Source organism: Sander lucioperca, chromosome 9 (genome assembly GCF_008315115.2).
Source record: "Sander lucioperca isolate FBNREF2018 chromosome 9, SLUC_FBN_1.2, whole genome shotgun sequence".
Taxonomy (NCBI): domain Eukaryota; kingdom Metazoa; phylum Chordata; class Actinopteri; order Perciformes; family Percidae; genus Sander; species Sander lucioperca.
The window spans coordinates 17,181,777-17,204,524 of NC_050181.1; the positions used below are offsets into that span (position 1 = coordinate 17,181,777).

The window sequence follows — 22,748 nt, forward strand, 5'->3', positions numbered from 1 at the left end:
AGGCTGGGCGATATGGAGAAAATCAAATATCACGATATTTTTGACCAAATACCGTGATATCGATACCGCAACAATATTGTGGTATTGACTATTGGTGCTTTCACAAAATATTTACACAATGAGATTTTTGATAAATAATCATCAGTAATGTGGATATGATGACTTAGTGTGTAAAGGCAAATAATAGAACAGTTACAACAGTCTGGTAAGTTCAGAAAATGACATCACTTTACTGTAATGCAGCCTTTAAAACCTGGAAAAGACAAGACTTATGCCACATTATGATATAAAAAATCTAAGACGATATCTAGTCTCATATCACGATATCAATATAATATCGATATATTTCCCAGCTGTAATTCGATTTAACATTTTTGCATTCATACACACTTGTACTTTGGGCTTTTTATCAAAGTACCCAATATTTTTTATTTCAATTGCTGATCTTCCAAAATGCAGCAGACAGCGTCTTTTGTTGCTATAACAACAGCTACTGCTACAGCCTCCTAGAGTGCTATGTGGAGCGGTGCAAGATCAGGCGAAGCCGTCAAGCAATCTAGAGAATTAACACGTGCGATCGAGGGAGCGGTGCTACTGCTAACGTTGGATAAAACAAAGTCAGCTCCCTGAACAGGGAGCACCCGGCAATATCATACAACTCGCTGTGCTCCGACACTAGCACAAGTCTTCTCCATGTGTCCTTGTTGTTACGGAAACGACAGGTCTCGCTACTCCGCTTGGCATTGTCCAGCTGTCAAAAAAGCGCTTGACGCAGGGCTTTTACCCCCCCAGAAAAGTTGAACTTTCTACAACTTCAAAAAGACGCTCTGAGCTGCGGCTTTTTTGAAAACACGGTTTACTCCATAGGGTTATGATGTAAAACAGACGCTGGCAGCTTCAAAAAAGATGCCAAGTGTGAACATTGCCAAAAAGATCAGGACTTTTACTTCGGAAGCCCTGGACGCTGTAAAGTAACTGCTGTCACTTCTCAACTCTAAAGTACACGGTAAGACTTGGACTAAAGCACAGTGTGCTTTCAAAGAGAGCAGCTCCCTCGGTGTTAGAGGCCAGCCTCTTAATGTTCCGCTGTGGTTCAGTGGTTCTACAGCTCAGTATTGATTAGGTGGTCAGTCTGTTCACAGCAGATGTCCAGCAGCAGCTGCTCAGGAATATAACGCTGCTATAATGGAGTTAAGAAGACACCCTGTGCATGTTTAATGAGCCAACCTGGCAGTGCAGCCTGTAGTTACGTAATGAGTGCTGTTATTTGACATAGCCAGCCATGCTGCTGCCATTGGAAGACCTAACTGCAGTTTTACTGGTTGTTACGCTCAGGCTTTACATGAAGCTCATACTGAGAGGGTTTCACAACCTTGTGGCCTATAAAACCATCTCTAAACCAATGATATAAACATTTCCTCAGTCTGACAATGAAACCACTTCTTGAAATTGCCGTTAAGTTGCACCCAGCTGTGTCTATACTTAAATAAAATATTTCTTAAACTTTTTTTCGGTGTCGTAACTTTTCCCTTGAATGAAAGTGGTCAGCTGACAGAGAGCAATGTTACTGTACGTCTGAGCAGCCAAGAATAAAACGGAGTTTCTTCTTGCGTCCATCAAATCCAATTCAGTTTTCAGTTCAATTTTATTTACAGTGTCAAATCACGACAGGAGTTTTTTTCAGGACACTTTACAGTGATTTTACAGGTCTAGACCACACTCTATAACTTACAAAGACCCAACAGTTTCCCACGAGCAAGCATTTGGTGCGACAGTGGCGATGAAAAACTTTTTACAGGCAGAAACCTCGGACAGACCCTGACCCTCGGTGGGTGGCCATCTGCCGCTGCCGGCTGGGACACAGAGACACTGATACAGGTGTACAGATATGGGGAAACATCATTTATAATAATAATTATAGCAGTTGGTACGATGGACAGTGGCAATTATAGTAACACTAAAGATAATAGAACTATGACTAGCAGTGCAGAGCGTAGAGCAGGACCACGGCAGCAGCTGCAACCACGATCCAGGTGCCACCCCAATCCAAGGACAACTCCGGGGAATAAGCTCCAAGATCTAAGTTAGTAACCAGCATTACTGGGACATGGATGCACACAGATGGGAAGAGAGAGAAGATAGGAGCTCAGTGTGTCAAAGGAAGTCCCCCGGCAAAATCCACATGATGCTGTGACAGGTACAGCAGTAAAAGTATTTCCTGTGCACCGTAGCTCTGCTGGAAACACCACCTCATACATACACCTCACAACATAGTGGACCGTTTGTGGAGCTTCCTACCACTTAAGTAAAGTTTAATTTCAGAACAGCCTTTAGAGGAAAATGTGGTTTTAACACTGAAGTGGGATGCGACCTGGCTTTTTTTAACGGTTGATTGACTACCAGGACTTCCCCTTTGTCAGACCAGTGCACTACATCACATGTTCCCCTTAGCATTATACAGGAAGGCCACAGAGCAGGATCAACACTGAGCGCAAATCCAAATATCTAGCAGCGACGATGGCAATGATCCGTCTGAGGAGAAGCTTTTGTCGAGCAATCTCAATACTCGAAGAGGATGACGTGTTTACTAGTTGCTCATCGCCAGAGGTAATATTTGATATATTTTTGATTTACTGAGCATAACTTAACTCTTAAGCTGCACCTTGTGTCACAGTCTACTATTTCGCACAATGGCACTACAGAGCATTTCTGGTGAAAGCAGTCTTATTTTGGAAGACCATGTTTGCTTAATGGCTTGACGGTAGAACATGCAAAGAAAGTTTCCCTGTTTTGTCTTGACTTTCTGTCAAATGCTGGCTTCTCAAGTCGTTTCAGGTGGAAGAAACTACGGTAAATGATGTGATGATACATAGTATGTATACAGGGTTTTTCCTGACTCAGGAATCTGCATGCATATGGTGACGCAAAAGTGTGTGAAATGCAATCCACCAAGTCCGGGCGCCTGCGTAGAACCTTCCTTCTACTTCTCTCCCTTGTAGCGCAAAGCGAACGACAAAAGCTGACAATTTTGTCTGGACAGACGAGGAGGTGGAGTTATTGCTCCAAACAATGCACACACAGACACACACGCAGCACACACACACACACACACACAGCACACACACATGCGGCGCACACGCGACGCACACGCGACACATACACTGCACACACACACGGCACATACACACACGCACAGTGCGTTTTTACCCTTTAGACGGGAATGCGACGGTGGAGCGTTTTTAAGATTTCCACTCTGGAGGGTGGTTTCACTTTTTTGCGTTTTTAAGCCCCAAAAACGCCGCCGCCGTCTAAACGAAAGGCACATCTGATAAAATATTGTGTCCTTTTCACCCGCGAACATATTCGTGTAAACAGGGCCTGAGTCTGTTACTTTATTTGACAGAAATCTATGCATTTACAAAAACGTCTATCATGCTTGACTAAATGAAATCCCAATTAACAAAACTGGTTACAATTTGTAAAATGTTACCGTTAACATCACCGGGAGAGTCCGCCACAGCCTGGCGGTAAAACTACCATAAGCGCTCCTATTTACACTTATGTCCTGCTTGTTCAACTGTTTTTTGGTATTGGTATTGCTATTAAACACATTTGGAGAGGATTTGAATTGCTATTTTTTTTATTCTCAATTTATTTTGGCACTGGGGATTTTCATTTGGTGCTGGCTAAAACCTCTTTAGGGGGCACCAACAATTCCTCTATGCAGGAAAAACCCTGTTAAAATACTATATCCACTGTCCACCTTGATTTTGTTGTGCAGTGACACTGCTCAGTCTTCATCTAGTTCACTGGATATTGGATTCTCGGGGGTTACCTCCAGCTGTGTACTCGGGCCCTGCAAATTTCATCCCTATTGATCCCTGTGCAATAAAAGCATCAGAGAGCCAGTGTTGGGAGGCCTCGGGGCTCTGCCATTATTTATGGCTCTGTCGCTCTGCAGCCGAGCGGCGTCTTTGTAATGCCAGCATGAAATAATCATGACAAGCAGCCCGTTGTCTGGATCAGTGGCAGCTCTGTCCTTTGGAGAAGGATGCTCTGTCATTAGAGGCAGCGTGCTGGCTGTTGTAGAAGAAAACCGTTTCAGTCTCATTTTATCCTGATATCCTCTTTCCTGCTCAAGGATTAAGTTCCTATTATTTTCTCTGATCAGCAAACTCTTAGTGTCTCGTGTGTTAATTAAGTGTGATTGCCTTTTGTCTTACTTAGTGTTAAAACAAAGCATTGTACTTGGTCACTGTGAGTGAGACCTTTTGTTTAGAGCCCGAGCTGGTTTCAGCAGAATTCACACCTCGTTTAAACAAAGGACCGTTTTTTCAATAGTTTGAGCGGACGATATTGGGTCTATGCAAATCTACTCAGATAGTTTTGTGAGTGAATGTCTTTTGTTATTCTGTTGCATCCTGTAACCTTGTATAAAACCCTGACCAGAAAACTCATTCTGGTCAGAGAGAATCCTACAGCTTCTTGTGAACTTGTCTCATCTGAACCAGCCACTGAATTGGACCTGAGAGAACGTTTTCTTCCAGGCTGTACTTCAGCTGTGGATATGTTGCTCTTTGACTGGATACAGGAACGAACTGTAAGGTTTGCTATCAATCTACACTGAAAGCATTTCATTTTATCAAAAAGGTTATGCCAATCATTCAAGATGATGTTGTTTGTTATTTAATCGAGCACTCAATTGACAGAATTGGCAACTATTTTGATTAAAAAATGAAAATGTGTAAACATTCGATGGTTCTAGCTTCTCATATATTATGACATGTTGCTCTGTCTTTTATTATAGTAAACTGAATATCTTTTCATTTTGGACCGTGAGCAATTTAAAGGCATCGCCGTGGGCTTCAGGAAATTGTGGCAGTTTTTTACACACCAGTCAATTAATCAAGACAATATTTAGCAGATAATGAAGATAATGACCATTTATCAGTATCAAGAGAACTGTTGGGATTGTTATCTTCTTGTATATGAACTTTCCTTGTTCATTTATAAAGTCTGCCTTAAAGGTCCAACAGATGGGAATTTCTCCCATCTAGCGTTGACATCATATATCAATCAACTCTCTCGCACCACGTAGTTCAAAGTAGATATTACAGCTACGGTAGCCTTCACGCTTCAAAAAGCCGGTCTCTTGCTCTTTTCAATCTCCTTTTTTTTCTGGGCGAAGAAATTTGGATTTTGAATACGTGTGGTCCTCCATGTTTCCTTCTTCAGGAAGCTACGATACCCATTAGCAGCATTAGCAGCAGCTGTGACTTTATCATGTGACAGAGAAAACATGAAAGGCGGAGCAGTATGTCCTGTATGTCCCTTACTGGCTAATGTATTTTAAGATGAGGCATGAATATGGAGCGTCTACCCCAGTTCATGCGAATGCAAATGTAAAATTTCAAGCCAATAGGAATACTTGGAATTGATGGTGGTGGTAAATATTAATGAAAAAGGACAAGTTTGCTAACGGGCAACACAGATTTTGAGAATGAACAACTAAACACGTTACACACTGGGTCTTTAAGCTGGCTCTTTTTTTTTCTTCAAATTTAATGTTCATCATAACCAATAGTCATTTACATAGCTACAATTTTAACACACCGAAATTCTAATAATATAACCAGGCCCCAAAATTAGTTGGAAAAACAATTAATTATGCAAATCATCATACAAATAAAGGGATCCATATTTACCCATATCATTGAATATCTTTGAGTTTCTTTCTGTAGATCTTGACAGTTTTCTCTGTTTGCAGATGTAAGAATGAGGCTGGACTAACAGTCCTAACAATGCGTCTTGATGGTCAGTTTTACTTCCTTATTTCTACCTGACTTTAGTCACTGCCACTCTCAGTTAAACCAACAGCACTTCCTTCCCCTCTCCTTCATTCAGGGCGCTGCTCTGTGTTCATTAATGGCTATGTCAGCTTTAACTACAGCCACTTCCTTTATGGCCCAATGCCACTCAATGTTGAGCACAAACACTGCAAAGATGAAGTGATTTTGATGAATTTCCAGTGTGGAGGTGGGGTGTTTGATGTGTTTTAAGGCCTTTTAGTGTTTGCCAGCTTGCTGTGCAGCTGTCGTTTTATACTCTGAGTCTGAATGCTGTGAATTTCTACATCGCTCTCTGTCGAGGAACTTTAGTTTAGTACAGACTTAAATCCACTCTCAAATGACTCACAGTTCCATCTTTCTCTGTTTCTTGTCTTTCCCCATCAGACGGTATCTTCGTCGGGCCACGGCCGCCCCGAGTCTCCTGTCTACACCAACCTCCAGGAGTTGAAGATTACCACGACTAACCTGCCCCCTTTTCCCTCCGGCTCCCCGCTCCACGTGCTGGGCGACTGGGAGACCTACAAGGACCCGACAGGCAGGCACTACTACTACAACCGCAGCACCCAGGAGAGGACCTGGAAGCCGCCCCGGGCCAGGGACACCAGCTCTGGGAGCTCCAGAGGAGAGAGCCACAGCGCAGGAGAGAGCTCCGAGGTACGTGTACATGTACATGAAACCCAAACATACCTACACACATTATATGAGAATACAAGTTCACATGATGTGGGTCGAAAAAGTTTTAAAGTGGACAGCCTTAAGCCGCCTACACATGATAGGCGGCAAAAACCACTTTGCGCTGGCCGTTCCATTGATTTCCTACGGGGAGGGCGGTGCTGCCCAAGTATGCGCTGCTCTACCCCTGGCTCGGATTTGCCGCTTTGCACTGCGCTCAAAATTCTAATTATTTCAACTTTGACCTAGTTGCCGCTGACCTTTCGAAAGCGCAGCCAATGAGATAATTGTCGTTACCTAGCAAACGGAAATGGCTTCCTTGCCACCCTTGATGACGGATACCTGCGCTGCGCTTTGCACTGCGCTCAAAATTCTAATTATTTCAACTTTGACCTAGTTGCCGCTGACCTTTCGAAAGCGCAGCCAATGAGATAATTGTCGTTACCTAGCAAACGGAAATGGCTTCCTTGCCACCCTTGATGACGGATACCTGCGCTGCGCTTTGCACTGCGCCCTACCTATCGGTGCGCGGACAGCAAATCGCTTATGTGTAGCTCTGTGTCATGGCAGTGTTGGCGGTGTGTGCAGATGAACGGCGTGAGGCTTCCCTCTCTGGCTGCAGCGCACAGAGCTCCCAGCTGAGCAGAGCAGCGGAGGGCTGCTGCTCTGAGCTCTGTGCAAACACCCGTTTATCTAAACACGTTGGCCACACAAAGATGACACAGAGCTGGATTAAAATCTGCAAAGTATCCCTTTAAAGGTGGGACGACATGCTGTCATCAAAGTGAGGGGGCTTTATGTAATGATACAGGTCAGTCGTTGGTACAAGAGATCATAAGAAAGCTACCGAAATGAAACCATTTCTTATGCAGGTACCACACATGACAGTGGGGGATGTAGGAATTTGAGAAATGTGGAGAGTTTGCAAAGCTCTTGGGGCCCTTGTCATTTCCCACTGGTTAGTCACTACAGAAAGCAGGTGTGACGGTCATCTTAATTGGGTGACCCAGATCTTCTCTCCTATCTGAACGTGTATTAGACAAGGTTCATAACAAACATTGCTTTCTGAACACCTCATCTGAGTTATAACTTGGCCCTTGACCTCTGTTCTAAAGTATAATTTAATGTTTAGATGTCATTCATTCAGAATCCTACTTTAACTTCATAAAGTATAATTAAGTATTTCACTAAGTAAGATAACTAAACAAAGTGACAGTGTGCAAAGATGTTGTCACTCTAAATTCAAACTGGTTCCCACCAGAATACAGCTCGTCACATGCAGTTTTTTGCCTAATAGAACTTATTACAGTTTGGATTTATTTGATTTTTGTGATCGACGCACACATAAACACACACTTTGTGTAATGTCATATTAGACCGAATCCTGTGGGAGTCACCTCTGGTTTTGAGTCAGTTGCATTAATGGCTGTACCACACTGCCTCCTACAGGCAAAAAGCAGTTACTGTTACTTAATTATTATTATTTTTTATTTATTTTATTTATGTTACTTAATTATTCTGTGTCGGCCACCTTCACATTTACACCACATTCCCCAAAACCAAGCATGAACAGTAGTGATTTTTAGCTCTCTGATGGGCCTCCTGGTTCTCTGTACTGTAATAAAGGTGTTGGGCAGTTTCTGATGATTTATTGCTTCTGGCTGCATGCCTGTCTTTTTCCCCCCTGTAACTCCATGGTGAAAGATGCCCTCTCTTCTCTCTCTCTCCCCCTCTGCTCTAATGGTAGACCACTCCTCTTTCACTTTCGCCGTCTTTCCTCCCCTTCCTCTCGCTCTCCATGGGTCGACTCCAGCCTCTGTCGTCGGAGGACGCCTGCTTCAGTACCTACTCTAGCCAGTCAGACAGTCAGTACGGCTCGCCGCCGCGGGGTTGGTCGGAGGAGATGGACGAGCACGGCCACACGCTGTACATCAGCGACTATACTAATGAGAAGGTACCGGCTGCACAGGGCTGATCCGCTCTCTCTCTCTCTCTACCGTGGGGATTTCTGGGAATGCACGTGGGAGTAGATTTTGGTGTTTTTATGGTCAATTTTCCTCCTTTATCACACAACTCAAATGTTTCCTCAACACTGATGCAGCATGAGAATGATTGCCACTACTCAAAAAAGGATGAAAATAAAACAGTTTTCTGCCATTTCCCTCATAAATGGCAGCCGTTTCCTCATCCATTCATCATACAGAGATACTTGTAATCACACATGCAGATAAAAAGGGAAGACTTAAAAAGTGCAGGACTTTCCACAGCATTACGATCCACAGCATTACGATCTGTTGCAACATTTTTATATGATAAAGAACATAACATTTTGGTGTCTGTTGGTCAGTAGGTTTTATGTTATTGCACACTACTTGGGTGATGTCAGGACTCCCACTAATGAGTTTTGTGTTCCTCCTGTTTGTCCGTGTGTTCACCACCAGTGGTTGAAGCACGCCGATGAGCAGGGCCGACCGTATTATTACAGTGCAGATGGTTCCAGGTCCGAATGGGAGCTGCCAAAGGTGAGACTGTGTAACAATCCTTCCAATTGATCAAATTGATAAAAGTCAACATGTGCACAGCTCAGAATCACAGGTGTGGGTAACACTGAAATGTCAACTTCTGTACCCACAAATAAAGTAATGTGACTGTAAAAAACAGCAGAATTGAAGATAGCATCATCATCAGATCAACCTGGCAGTTTTACACAGGGATGAGACAGTAACTCCTCCTAAGTGAGTGCAGAAGGGCTGCAACGAATGGTTGTTTTCATTATGGTTTCTTCTAAATAGTGTAAAAAAAGGGCCCACCACAAGTTTTAACCCTTTTTTAAAGGTGCTGTAGGTAGGCTTGCGAAGATCCAGGACTTAGCCAAAAATATTTGAGCATCGACAACTTCTCAGTCCCTCCCCCCTTTCTGCTAAAACCCCAAATGGTCTCCTAAGCCCCTCCCCCCACAAGGGAGAATGAATGCGTGTGCATGAGCAGTGATTGACACGTAGTTAGACACCCCCCCTGGCCCTGATTGGTGCATCTGAACAGGGAGCTGTGGATTTTTGCAAATCTCACTACAGGCTGTAGATGGAGCCAGAGGAGCTGGATTTTTTTTTTTAAATGACCTGCTTCATGTAGTTCTACTGGAACATAGGGTCAGTTTCAGCAAATATGACAGAAAGGTAGTTTTATAAGTCTTACCTACTGCACCTTTTAAAGTTACTTTTTTTGTCCTGCAAGTCAGTGATTTGAAACGAGATTAGTAAGTAAGACCCTCACGTTATAGGAGCTGGAACCTGTAAATGCCTGATAAATTACTGAGATGATTCCTCGATTATCAAAGATGTTGACGTTTGTGTTGAAAATGTACTATATTAAATTAGTTTTAGCATTAAAATGCAACATTGTGAAGATGAAGAGCTCAGTCCTTGCACTTTGTCACTTTATATCTATAATATTCTGCATTATTTCAGTAGATTAGTTCTGTCCACAGATTTCTGTTAATGGGGATGCTGTGCTTATAACTTTGTTGCCTCCCCACTTTGTGAATCCGGTACACAAATTCAGTTATAACTTAGATCAAAAAATGATAATAAATGATTATTGTATTCAGGTAAAAGCTCTCGGTGTTATATTTTTGCATGTGGTAGAAAGTATGTTGATACCAAATGACTCCCCTCCCTCCAGTACAACCACTCCCCTCCCCAGCCGTCTGGGGACGCTCTGAAGAGTCGCAGCCTGGACAGGAAACACGTCGAGCCCATCGTCCTCACCAAGTGGAGACACAGCGTCTACGTCCAAGACCCTAACGACAAGGTCTGACACCCTCATCTGTAAAACTACAGCCTACTTTAAATACCTTATTTCACTGCTAGCAAAAACAATCTCCAGTGAAAATGTCCAGAGAACAGTACATGTTATAAACCATTTCTTTAACACCTGCCAGTTGTTGTTGCTTACGTAGGGCTGTACAGAATGAGTGTGTTCCATATGGAGCTGGTACCGGATGTGTTCACTGGTGAGATGTATTATTACCAGCGTTTCAGTTGTAGACTGGTTGCTTTGCAGCGGCTGCTAAAAACCAGGCGTTTCCGCGCAGGCTCGGCGCGCCCACACCCGTACAAACACCAAGTCAGTAGCCTGCCGGACCGACCAATCAGGGACTCGTCCCTTAATCCTTAATCCAAGCAGACAATCGGCTTGCATGATTATAATCACACAGCGGGAGTTATAATTACATCAGCATCTTCATGTCAAATTTGTTTTTGCCTGAGTTTGATTGTTCATTTGAATCACTGCACCAAGACACTGAGCACTCAATCACAGATTTGATGAACTATTTGAGGGTTAGACCACAATGATACAGAAATGATCTGTCTGAAGTAGTTTACAGTAGCAGCATGGGCACTGTGATAAATACCTGCCTCCACATCTAATTAATAATCCATCCGGGCCTCCAGGACATCACACAGGTACTTATGGAAGCCCTGAGATGCAGGTGAGAACACATTTTCTGGTGATCCATTTTCTAAGTCTGACCCAGATTTGTGTTCTCTCCTGTGTTTATGACTTAAGAACAGGTGAAAGAAAAGGCTTTGTTTTGCCAAGATAATCTTTCTAAGTTCCTTAAAAAATAGTTTTGGCAGTTTTGGTGATCTTTTTGTTGTTGTTGTCAGAATCAAGTGTTGCTAATTTCAGCCACAAGAGGCTGAAGTGCACCACTGCCCCATGTTTTAGCCCCGAATTTAAAATCCGTTTCTAGCAAAAAGAAAGACGTGACTGTAATGTTACATACCATTCTAACGCAGAACATACAACATAGAATGTTTCTTGTGTTTAGAGTGCATGGGTAAATTAAAACTCGCCTGGAAGAAAACACGTTAGTGGTGCACTTCAGCCTCTAAATGACCAATACAACAACAAACGCTTAAAAAAATCATCCTGACGACAACAACAATATACGGAGCCCCAGAGGTGACATGGAGGGAAAAAAAAATTAAAAATAAAACATGTACTGGGGACAAACACTTTTGCGAGATCTTGACTTTGTTTTGCGAGATCTCGAGTTTAATTTGCAAGATCTCGCAAATCCAACCATGCGTTGCATTCCAATGAGAGTGCTCAAAAGCCACGGAGCTCGAATCTTCTGCGTTGACTGGCCCATGACGTCACGATGGACACGCGCACTAGCAACAGTTTGTGTCGTCGTAGCAACCGGTAGCAACATGCGCGTTCATGAGCTTCTCTCTCATGTCTCTTACAAGTATAGTTCGTTCTCTTAATACATCCATGGTATACATGGCGAACTCATGAACTCGCCGATTCATTGTCTAAAATATTCACTAATGTTAAACATTGTGTTTTCGTTGCTCCTGATCATTTACATGCTTATCCAAATTTAAATGACGGATGTATTCAGAGAACCAAGGCGATGTAATCATTATGTCGTGCTACTAGCTAGCTACTAAGGTTAGCCTGCAGTCATTGACATCAATAGTCAACGACAGTGTTCATTGTAACACTTCACGTTGACATGTATGACTTAGTAATGCTTATCAAAATAAACGATGGATGTTTTTAGACAACCAAGGAGATGTAATCATTATGTCGTGCTACTAGCTAGATGCTAGCTAGCGCTACTAGCTAGCTAGCTATTAAGGTTAGCCTCATTGTTGGATTTGCGATATCTCTCAAATAAAACTTGATATCTCGCAAAACAAAGTCGAGTGTCACCTCCGGGGCTCCGTAAAAATCACCTGTCAAAAGATATTTTTCAAAATATATATATTTATATATAGATATTATTCAAAAAGTTTTTTTACCTTTTCTGAAGTTATAAAAACAAAAATAATTTAGAGCAGACTTAGAAACTAGATTACCAGATTTTTTTCCCTGTACTTGCCTCTCAGGGCTTCTGTACATACTCACCTTACTTTGCAGAACTATGATCTCACTGCTAATTTCCATCACACTCTGTCCTGTCAGCTGTCTGTCTTCTTAACCTCTCATCTTCTTCTCATTAACCTTCTGTTGTCAGCCTATGTGACAGTGTGTTTTTTCATCCCTGTCTCCTCACTAGGACGCACCTCTGGGCCCCAAGCCCCCCTCCCCCGACTCTGACTCCTGCCCTTCGTCTCCCAAGCCCCCCGCCTCTGTTAGTACTCACCCACCACCAGGCTCTGTCCTGCTGCAGGGGTTTAGCTTGCTCTCTGATTGTAGCCAGTCACCATTCACGGTAGAAAAAGCAGTGACACATGTTGCAGCTTATTGCAGGGTTTCTACACAGGTATGGGAAATCTGGAAATAACTAAAGAAAAGGATGTGTGTGTGTGTGTGTATACAATTACCTTTGTAATCTCACATATTCAGATATTTGTTACAGTAACGATGTCTATTTTAAGTGAACGTTTTTGAAGAAACAATTCGCACATCCAAAAATTCTGCTGTGCAGGTGCGTTGGAAAATATCTACTTGGAACAACGTAAAAAAAAAAATCCTGCACTCTGCTCTTGCAACGTTTCGGTCCCTCCGGACCTTTCGAAACATTAGTTTTCTGTAAATAAACGTCGATGCTATGGCTAGAGCAGAGTGCAGGATTTTTTTCCTGTGTTTCGAGTATTATACAGCAGAAATAAAGGTACAGTAAGAGTCAATTTGAACTTGAGCCTGTGTAGAATCCCTGTTAACGAGCAGTGCTGATGGGCAATGTTGCCGAGGAATTGCTTGGACTGGACTTAAGCATAAGTTGTTGGGTTTGTTACAGGGTACGTTTTATTGTCTGTGTCGTCCCAAAAATTGGCCTGTGGGTCAAGATCTGAATCAAAAGAATTGCCAGCTAAATGCTGCACAAATATTTTTGCTAAGAATCTATGGTTTTACCTTCAGGTTTTTCTGATTTATTTAAGTCTGATGTGCACTTTCTGGTGTTTAGTCACTTGCCTTTCTTGAGTGGGAATGTTTTTCCTTCATGCTGAAGGCAGTGACTTCTGGTGACGGGGTTTTTAGTGGTGGTGTTTTACAATGGAGTGACTCATAGTGATTGATGTGTGTAAGCTGCTTCTTTAGAGTGTGTCCTAATGTCTTTTTTTTCGTCTCTCCAGCCGTCTGAAAAGTGCGGCCTTCTGAATGTGACAAAGATCACCGAGCACGGCAAGAAAGTACGGTGAGTAGCACGGACTAAAACTAGAACCAGTTGACATTCTACTGTGTTATAACATGCAGTAAGCTTTAAAGGTTTCCTGTGAAGATTTTGACCTCTAGTAGCCCTATGGAGAAAATTTATGAGCAGATTCCGGTTTTGTTTTTATAAAAATGAAAGCATTATCGCTAAGCATTATGTCAACGTTGTTCCATCATTGTGAAAAATCTTCATTTTCACATTTTCTGGAGCGAAAAAAGTAATACTGTTACTGTTGAACGGCTCCACTGCTTTTGAAAATTGGGTACACCTCAGTTTCAGTGCCAATACCTCCTTTGAGGAACATAAAAATGTTTTTGTACTGTTGTAAAGTTTTTAATGCTGAATAGTGGGAAGGGCCTCTGCGGCTTTACTTTGTGTACTCACAGAGTTCATGAACTCTTCTGCAGGAAGAACTGGACTTCTTCCTGGACAGTGCTCCAAGGATCCACGCTGCTATTTGCCAAAGGCCAAGGAGGCGGGACCAGCTGGGTTAGTGACAGAACCCCTTTTACCTTCTCCATACCAACACAGCAAGATCCTGCCTAGACAAAATAGTGACTGTTCATTCACACGATGAGATGTACAGCTGTGCCTTTTTTTTAAATGTATGCTGCAGGGGTTCAGTTCTTCTGCCCGCTTGGCTTTGCCTGTACAGTGCCTAAAGTTGATCACACATTGGTTAGTCAGGTCACTGGATGGGAGTTGGGGTTGAATTTTCTCTCTTTCTAGATGTCTCCTTTTCTGTCTCTCTCCATGCCTCCACCTCTCTACCTTTGGCTTCACCCCCCCCCCATCTTCCTTGTCTCCATCCCCCTTCCATCACCTCCATGCAGCCATACTACCACAGGGACTCCTTCCCTGAATTTCTCCTCTCACTGTTGAGTAACTGGAGGCCGTCTGCTAGGAAACGTCCTGCTGTCTCTTATGGCTGCTCTGAGCTGGTCAGAGCCTCCTCTGTATGTGCTTCCTCCTTCCTTGGTGTGCTTCTCTCTCCTCCTCTGCATGCCACCTCCCTCCTGTCTGTCACGACCCCCACCCCTCTGTGTGTCATTAGTCACTGGCATGGGCCAAAAATTAGGGACAATATTACTGTGTTATTATGAGAGATGGTCCGATAATTTTTGCTTACCGATACCTGAACTTGCGGCCGATACCGATACTATGATATCACACTGATTGTTAAAACCGAGCTAAAGAGCTGTACTGGAAACATGTAGCTCAAATTTTAGTTGGAAGTTAAAAAGTTGATCAGAAAGGGGAATCCAAACTTTGAATCTTAATCTGTACATGTCCTCCATTGTCAACGCAGCATAATTGTTCTCATCTACACAGATTGTTGCATGGTTGAACACTGCAGTCCTACAGTATATGAACAGTTCCCTGCTGTGTGTTAATCTGCCCTCCTTTTGATCCGTTTCCTCTCTCTGTCCAGTTCGGAGGCGCTCAGTCCAAACCAGAGTTCACCGTGGATCTGCGCGGCGGCTCGGTGGAATGGGCTTCCAAGGACAAGTCCAGCAAGAAGCACGTTGTAGAGGTGGGAGACATAGCTGGCTTGTTTTCAATCTGTATTTGTGTTTTTCAAAGAAATATATACAGAAAGCACTGAAAAGTCTCAAACACGGTCCACTTCCGGAATTGCTCCGGTGCCGCAGGAAATTCCGCCGGATGCACGTCTTTTCGCCGGTTTCCGTTTCCTTTCCCTTTCTTTGTGATGTAATTCTAAACTCTGGTGGATTTGTGAGGACTATGGTTAACTGCTCCTCAGATCTCTGCAGGGTAAATCAGCTAGCTACACTATCTGTCCAATCTGAGTTTTCTCTCGCACGACTAAAACAACTTTTGAACGTAAACATTCCACCAAAACAAGTTCCTTCCCGAGGCTATTCTGCAGAGGCACCGTTGCTCCGTCCGGAGCTTAGCACCGCCCAAGACGATTGTGATTGGTTTAAAGAAATGCCAATAAACCAGAACACGTTTTTCTCACATCCTGGATTACTGTGTGGACTAGCCAGACCTTCCTCCACAGCGTTGTGGAAGAAGGTCTGGCAATGCGAGACTACAACAACTTTCCAAAATTTTAAAGAGCCCCTATTATGCTTTTTGGGATTTTTCCTGTCCGTTAGTGTGTTATATAGTTGTTTATGTACGTAATAGATGTATAAAGTACAACATCCCATTTCACTCCAAATGGAGCTTTCTCTTCCACAGACAGCACTTTTTCCACACTGCCTGAAACGCCTCGCCCACATTCCTGTTTGAAATTCCTCCATTAGTGATGTCACTGATTAAGAAAGCCAGCCCTGTTTTTCATCTGTGCTGCCCATTGGTGCTGCCTGAGCAAGCACAGCCCGCCCAGTGGCTTGTTTGAATTTAGTTGACCAATCACGACAGAGTTGGCCAGCTGACCAATCAGACTGGGCTTTTTAGGAAGGCGGGCCAAGATCTCAGACAGACTGTTTCAGGTGGAGGCACTGCAGCAATGGGCTGTATGAGAAACAAAAGCTTTTTTTTAAAAGCATTTTAGGAGACCCCAAGAGTACAAATATGATGCTGAAAATGAGTATAATAGGGGCTCTTTAAGGAGTTTAATTCCAAAGCACTCCATATTAAAGATGCTTGTGATTCTTCTTCTATTGATTCCTGTGTGTCTCTGTCCTGGCTGCAGGTGAAGACTCGGCAGGGCACAGAGCTGCTGATCCAGTCAGACAACGACGGCGTTGTCAGCGACTGGTACAGAGCACTGCAGGACACCATCAGCACTCATGTGAGCACCCTACACCTTCATCCTGTCCCAAAACTCTTCCTCTGTCAGTGGGCCAGATTGGACCAAAAGTATCCCAATCACAGCCTACAATATATACAGTTGTGTTCAAAATAATAGCAGTATGTTTAAAAAAAGTGAATAATGCTCAAAATCCTAGAATAGCTTTTAATTCCATAATATCAATGCATTGGGAACACTACACATTCAACTCCAAATCAAAACATGACCAAAATTGATCAAGTTTGTGTTATACCTTTACAGAAAGTGAAGAAAAGGGAATATTAGGCTGTTCAAAAAAAATAGCAGTATTTCCATTTTTCTTTACAAACTCAAACATTTACTGTATGAACTGAAAAATGTCTCAAGGGTTTGCTTTACTTTGAATCACTGCACTAATATTTAGTTGCATAACCATTAGAGTTGAGCCGGATACTCGGCTGAAACGAGTATCCGGTACGGATAAAGCACTTTTGCCGAGTATGAGCATTATACGAGTAATACGAGTCAATATATAAAGTCAAATATCTGTGCTAGTCGTCACAGCACCCCTCCCCTACACACATACAGATTTATTGTGTTGCTGTGTCCTGCTCTGCTCACTCACACACAGAACCGCTCTCTCTCTCTCTCTCTCTCTCTCTCTCTCTCTCTCTCTCTCTCTCTCTCTCTCTCTCTCTCTCCCTCAGTCACTCAGGTTCGCGGGTCTTTTCCGTTAACGTTTAGGGTTTTTTCAGCTTCAGGTTTGTTTTTTACTTCGGTTTGTAGTACTTACTTATTAACCAGTAGAGTTCTGGTAAACGTGGGGTTTGTTCAGACGTGGTGCTTGGTAGAATGCGACTCGCGTTGCGTCTCTGCCTGTCGGAGATTTTTTTTCTTTTTTAAACCGTCAGCTGGCTCTAAACAGATCTGAAAAACAGTGTCGGACTATTTGATCTGTAGAACACAGTCCCCCCCGCCCCCCTCTCTCTCTTTCTCTCTCTCTCTGTCTCTCTCTTACTCACTCACACACACTCACACACACACACACATACCTGGTGTGGAAAAAAAAAAAAAAAGTGTGATTTTATGATCACACTGATCATAAAAAAATCAAAAGTTAAAAAAAGAAAGTTATGTTGAGTATGAAAACTCTTGTTCATTACATTTTACTTCATAATTGCAACCGCATGTGTTGTATTCATTGTTGCAAAACTTGTTCTGTATATAGTTTATCGTGATCACCATTGATCTGAAGCTCAATGCTGATGCTGTCATGTAAATAGTTTTCTAATCAGCAATAAATATAACAATTTTTGATCAACCCATATCAATTGCATGCTTAAAATAACATACCGGTTAAAGCCCCGCCCATTTCAAGACAACCCAACCCACTTCCGGGTTAAATCCCGCCCACTTCCGGGTTAGGCCCCACCAGTCCGAGTACAGATACAGATACAGATTATTCATATGGTTAACAGATACAGATACAGATACAGATAATTCATATGGTTAACAGATACAGATACAGATACAGATAATTCATATGGTATACAGATACAGATAATGCTGTACTCGCTCATCCCTAATAACCATTATTTCTGAGAACTGCTTCACATCTGTGTTGCATGGAGTCAACGAACTTCCTGCACCTGTGAACAGGTATTCCATGACCATATATATATATATATATATATATATATATATATATTCAGACTTTCATTCAATGTATTCTAAAGTTCATTCAATATATTCGAGACGTACAGCACCACCATTAAGTCGTAAAGCACCACGAAGTCTGAATATATTGAATGAACATTCAATATATTCAGACTTTCATTCAATATATTCAGACTTTTATTCAATATATTCAGAATAAGATTCTTTCAATATATTCAAACTTCACATATGTACAATAATTTCCTAAACGACATGCATATATATATATATATATATATATATATACACTAAAGACTGGGTGCTGAGTCCTTAATGTAGATCAGTGTTTCTCAAATGGGGGTACTTTGGAGTACTGCAGGTGAGATTATTTTTTTTTTAAATGTAAATTTTAAACCTATCATACATACATAATTCCTAAAATAAGTACACACTATAAAATAATGAATGAATTTAATGATTCTGAACATTTTGAAACGTGTCATTTGAGTAGTTTAGTTACAATGTTGTTGTTTGGTAAAGAATAGAAATAGAATAGAATAGAAACATATTTAAATGGGTACATTATTGGAAAAAAATGTGAGAACCACTGATGTAGATAAAAGAAAAGGAAAGACTAGGACAGCACTGCAATTTGACTTTTTAATATAGCTAACACGGAGAGATTGTGCCAGGTTGTTGAGAGGAGAAACCGAGCAGACTTTGTCACAGCTACCTGCTGTTAATGTCAGCGTGTTCACTTTTAAATAAAAGTACATATTTTAAATCCGATGTCCTTAATCTCGGCTGCATCTCCAACTGAACACCAGCTGTTCATTTTAACCACTGTGGGCAAACTGAGAAAACAAACAGTAGTGTGATGAACACAGTACAAATACTCAAGGTGTTTGAAGTGTAATGAATCAATGGTTATGTGTGTTCTTTTTCAAAAGACGCTCTACTAAAACACTTGGATTAAAAGTAAACATTTATAAAAAGCCACTTAACTCACTATGAACATTAAGACTGAATTGAAGCAGAAATACAATTTGAAAAACTGTAAAATAATGAGAATTATCATCAATTAATATTATTAGTTTGAAAAATAACTAGTTGAGTCAACTCAACAGATCAAGTTTGTAGTTGTCTGCCCTGAGAGTCCAAAGGTTCAGCAGATAGAGGTTTTTACAATGTGTGTGTGTGTGTGTGTGTGTGTGTGTGTGTGTGTTAGGCCTGGGAGTCTGATGAGGCCATTGAAGAGGACCTGCCGGAGTCGCCCGGTGCGGAGAAACATGACAAGGAGAAAGACCACCGAGACTCAAAGAAAGGTCGAGGTCTGTGTGCTGTCTAATGGTGTTGAACAAATGTTTGCTGTATTGAAAAAGTATAGGACTATCATATATAAACATGTCTGTAAAACTGATCATCAAAGTCAGAGATTTGATAGTTGAATTAATTTGAGGAAAGCAAATATGATAGCAGGACAGTAGGACTGCACTATATGAGGAAAATATCAAATTGTGATTATTTTGACTGATATTGCGATTGTGATATGATTCACGATATTGTAGGGAATTGTCATTTTTGTATCATTATTCTCCTTTTCATTAAAATATATATATATATATATATATAAAATTGTGATTAATTGTGCAGCCCTACAGGACAGTTGAGAAACTGAACACCCGGTATACATGACTCAAAAATGAAAGTGTCCCACGCTATGTGTCCCACCTTTGCTCTATAAAGCAACTGCGTATCAGTTTCATTCCCTCAAAGCATCATGGCGGTCAGTGTGTTGAGACGAGTGGTGGACAACATGTCCCATCTGTCCTCCGCAGCCATGAAGACCTCCACCAGCATGGACAACTCGGACAACAAGAAGACCAAACACAAGCTGAAGAAGTTCCTGACCCGCCGCCCCACCCTGCAGGCCGTCCGAGACAAGGGCTACATCAAAGGTACCAGACAGCCATCACTTTGACTCAGTAGCACAAGCTTTTCTCACATCTGTGGGGAAAAAGGCTCAGTGTTCCTGCTTTTCTATGCCATCAACCTGCCAGTTGTCATAATCTGGAATAGTAGTTGTGTCATTTTACTTGTCTATGCCTATGTCTTTCTTGTTTTATGTTTATTTGTTGTATTGTTGTAGCTTATTTATTGTTTTAAGCCATTAACCTGCTAGGGACTGCAGATGAAAATGAGCCTGTATGGCTACATCTGGCACATTTACATGTTGGACTCTGTACTCTCTGTACACTCATGTGCGTAGTCCCTTTTAAATAAAGAAATCTAAATCTAAAAAATCTACATTGGATTATATGGAATTCTAAAAGGTATTCCAGGCAACACAGTTCAAAGAGTTTGATTCATTCTTTGGGGAAATCAATAAATGTCGAAGTCATTTTACTTATGGATTACCTTTATAAAATCCGGAAGAAAGTATTTCAGGTCGATGCTGTACATTTGTGGTTAACATCATTGCATTCCTTTTGCATATTTTCATTTATACTTGTACATTTTCTGTCATCTATCTGTGTTGCGATATATGGAAATAGTTTCTTGACACTGACACTTGACATACCAAAACGGTATAAATAAATAGTATTAAGAGTTTCTTAACATAAATCAATTTACTTTACCTTAATTATAACCTATTTGGATATTTCATGTATCCTCCAACGAACGAGTTTGCCCACAGGAATCATGTATAATTAGTTCTTTTTATATATATTTGTTGCAGGAGGTTTTCAGCCTACAAGTCATTAAAGAGCCCACAGAGGAAAAAGCCATCCGCTCTTTTATCGCTAATAGAAAGTAATAAGGAACAGGGAGGTCAAAAAACACCGCACACTGCAAGTAAACAAGGACTTTGGACTGTTTTATGACTACGGTTTTGTCTCTGCGTGTCTTCAGATCAGGTGTTCGGCTGCAGTCTGTCCAGTTTGTGTCAGAGGGAGAACGTCACAGTGCCCATCTTTGTCAAGATGTGCATCGACCACGTGGAGAACAACGGTGGGTTCAGATGTGTGTCCTCGTACCAGACCTGAGTTAGAAGAAAAGGATTCTGGTGTCTTTTTTAATGCGCCTGTCATAAAAGAAGGGTGGCTTTACTGCCTCGTGATAACACGGGGTGTGCACAGTCACTGTTCTCTTCTGGTGCTCTGAGCAAGTAAAAACAAACCACAGAAACTCATTTGCATTACTGATAGAGCTGTAACAACTCCAAATGTTGCTGTGCAATGAATTGTCTCGGAAATAATTGCGATTAACGATATAATTGTCTCTTTCAGTCAAATTTAAAAAATATTCATTTATGTATTACTATTTCAGACCAATTAAAGTTGTGAATGAATTCCATAGACTGTTAATATTAATGGACAACGCATCCGGTTCGGCGAAGTGCTGCAAACGCGGAAGTGCCTTAAACCTGCTTTCTATCTGAATTCCAGCAGGGGGCGACACGTGCAGTTGCAAAAGGAGGTCGGTTTCTGTAGAAGTCTATGAGAAAGTGACCCACTTCTCACTTGATTTATTACTTCAGTAAACATTTTCATAATGAGTTCATGGTCTCAATCGCTAGTTTCAAGTCTTCTGCAACACAGAATGATGTTCATTTTTTTTGTAATATAACTATGGGACAAAGATATATTTCAAACTTAGCGAAGCTAAATCTTACCTCGAATTATGTAGGCTAGCTTTCAGCAGCAGTTGCATCCAGATTGCCGGTGAAAGTGTGTAACGTTATGTAGAGTGTAAGCAGCGTTGCCAATTCTCAGCTAACGTCACAGTCAGATAGCAGCCAACAGTCTATGGCTCCTCCCTCTCTCCTCCCTCACTCCTCCCTCTCTCCTCCCTCTCGTCTCAAATCGTCACATCCGCAACCAGCAAACTTGACGACTCATAGCAGATCTCCACAAACCAATGGGCGACGTAACACATGTTCTGTCCACTAATATTTACAGTCAATGGACCCAGATAATGTAATAACACAGGGACACAGCCTATGAAGTAAACCACACCTCTTTATTGTCATAAAACATTCTTTTGTTCTTAAATGCACATAAAATTGTCAATTACCATCAATAGTTGTACCCATTAGGACCTTAGCTAATGTTAGCAATTCATTGCGGTTAAACGAAGAATTGGCGATTATGGGAAAAAAATTGCGATAAGACAGTTGTGTAATAATTGTTACAGGCCTAATTACTGAGCTGATTAATGGTTTCCTCCCATGATCCCCTGCAGGTCTGTGTATAGACGGGCTGTACAGAGTTAGTGGGAACCTGGCTATCATACAAAAACTACGCTTTGCTGTCAATCACGGTAAGTTACTGCGAGAAAACAACATGGAGAATAATGTGAAATGGTTATTTAGAAATATTCTGGCAGTTTTTGCTTTTTTTCCTTTGGGTCACGTTAGACTTTCTACGTGTGTAAGTCTTTCTGACTGAAGGGTTTTTGTGTTTGTGTCCAGATGAGAAGGTCAACCTGACGGACGACAAGTGGGAGGACATCCACGTGACCACTGGAGCGTTGAAGATGTACTTCAGAGAGCTGCCCGAGCCTCTCTTCACCTACGCTCTCTTCCATGACTTTGTCAGCGCCATCAGTACGTGTTACACACAGCTGTACCACAAATGTCTGTATTTCTTCA

General features: G+C 41.8%; 1 protein-coding gene across 15 annotated transcripts in view; it reads left to right on the plus strand.

Annotated features, from left to right (window-relative positions):
* LOC116044915 (rho GTPase-activating protein 12-like) overlaps positions 1-22,748 on the plus strand; it is an 88,391-nt gene that overhangs the window by 61,106 nt on the left and 4,537 nt on the right. For 3 of the 15 annotated variants that reach the window (XM_031292444.2, XM_031292445.2, XM_031292459.2), the window contains 15 exons: positions 6,234-6,503; positions 8,269-8,475; positions 8,963-9,043; positions 10,203-10,331; positions 10,584-10,646; positions 12,595-12,669; positions 13,616-13,677; positions 14,103-14,184; positions 15,128-15,229; positions 16,361-16,459; positions 19,323-19,425; positions 19,933-20,052; positions 21,008-21,106; positions 22,340-22,417; positions 22,569-22,703. In XM_031292444.2, coding sequence (XP_031148304.1) covers positions 6,234-6,503; positions 8,269-8,475; positions 8,963-9,043; positions 10,203-10,331; positions 10,584-10,646; positions 12,595-12,669; positions 13,616-13,677; positions 14,103-14,184; positions 15,128-15,229; positions 16,361-16,459; positions 19,323-19,425; positions 19,933-20,052; positions 21,008-21,106; positions 22,340-22,417; positions 22,569-22,703 — 1,705 coding nt within the window. Of the gene's footprint in view, positions 1-2,454; positions 2,608-6,233; positions 6,504-8,268; positions 8,476-8,962; positions 9,044-10,202; positions 10,332-10,583; positions 10,647-12,594; positions 12,670-13,615; positions 13,678-14,102; positions 14,185-15,127; positions 15,230-16,360; positions 16,460-19,322; positions 19,426-19,932; positions 20,053-21,007; positions 21,107-22,339; positions 22,418-22,568; positions 22,704-22,748 lie in introns of those variants that run through there. The other 12 variants (XM_031292458.2, XM_031292446.2, XM_031292449.2 and 9 more) reach the window with 12 other exon arrangements.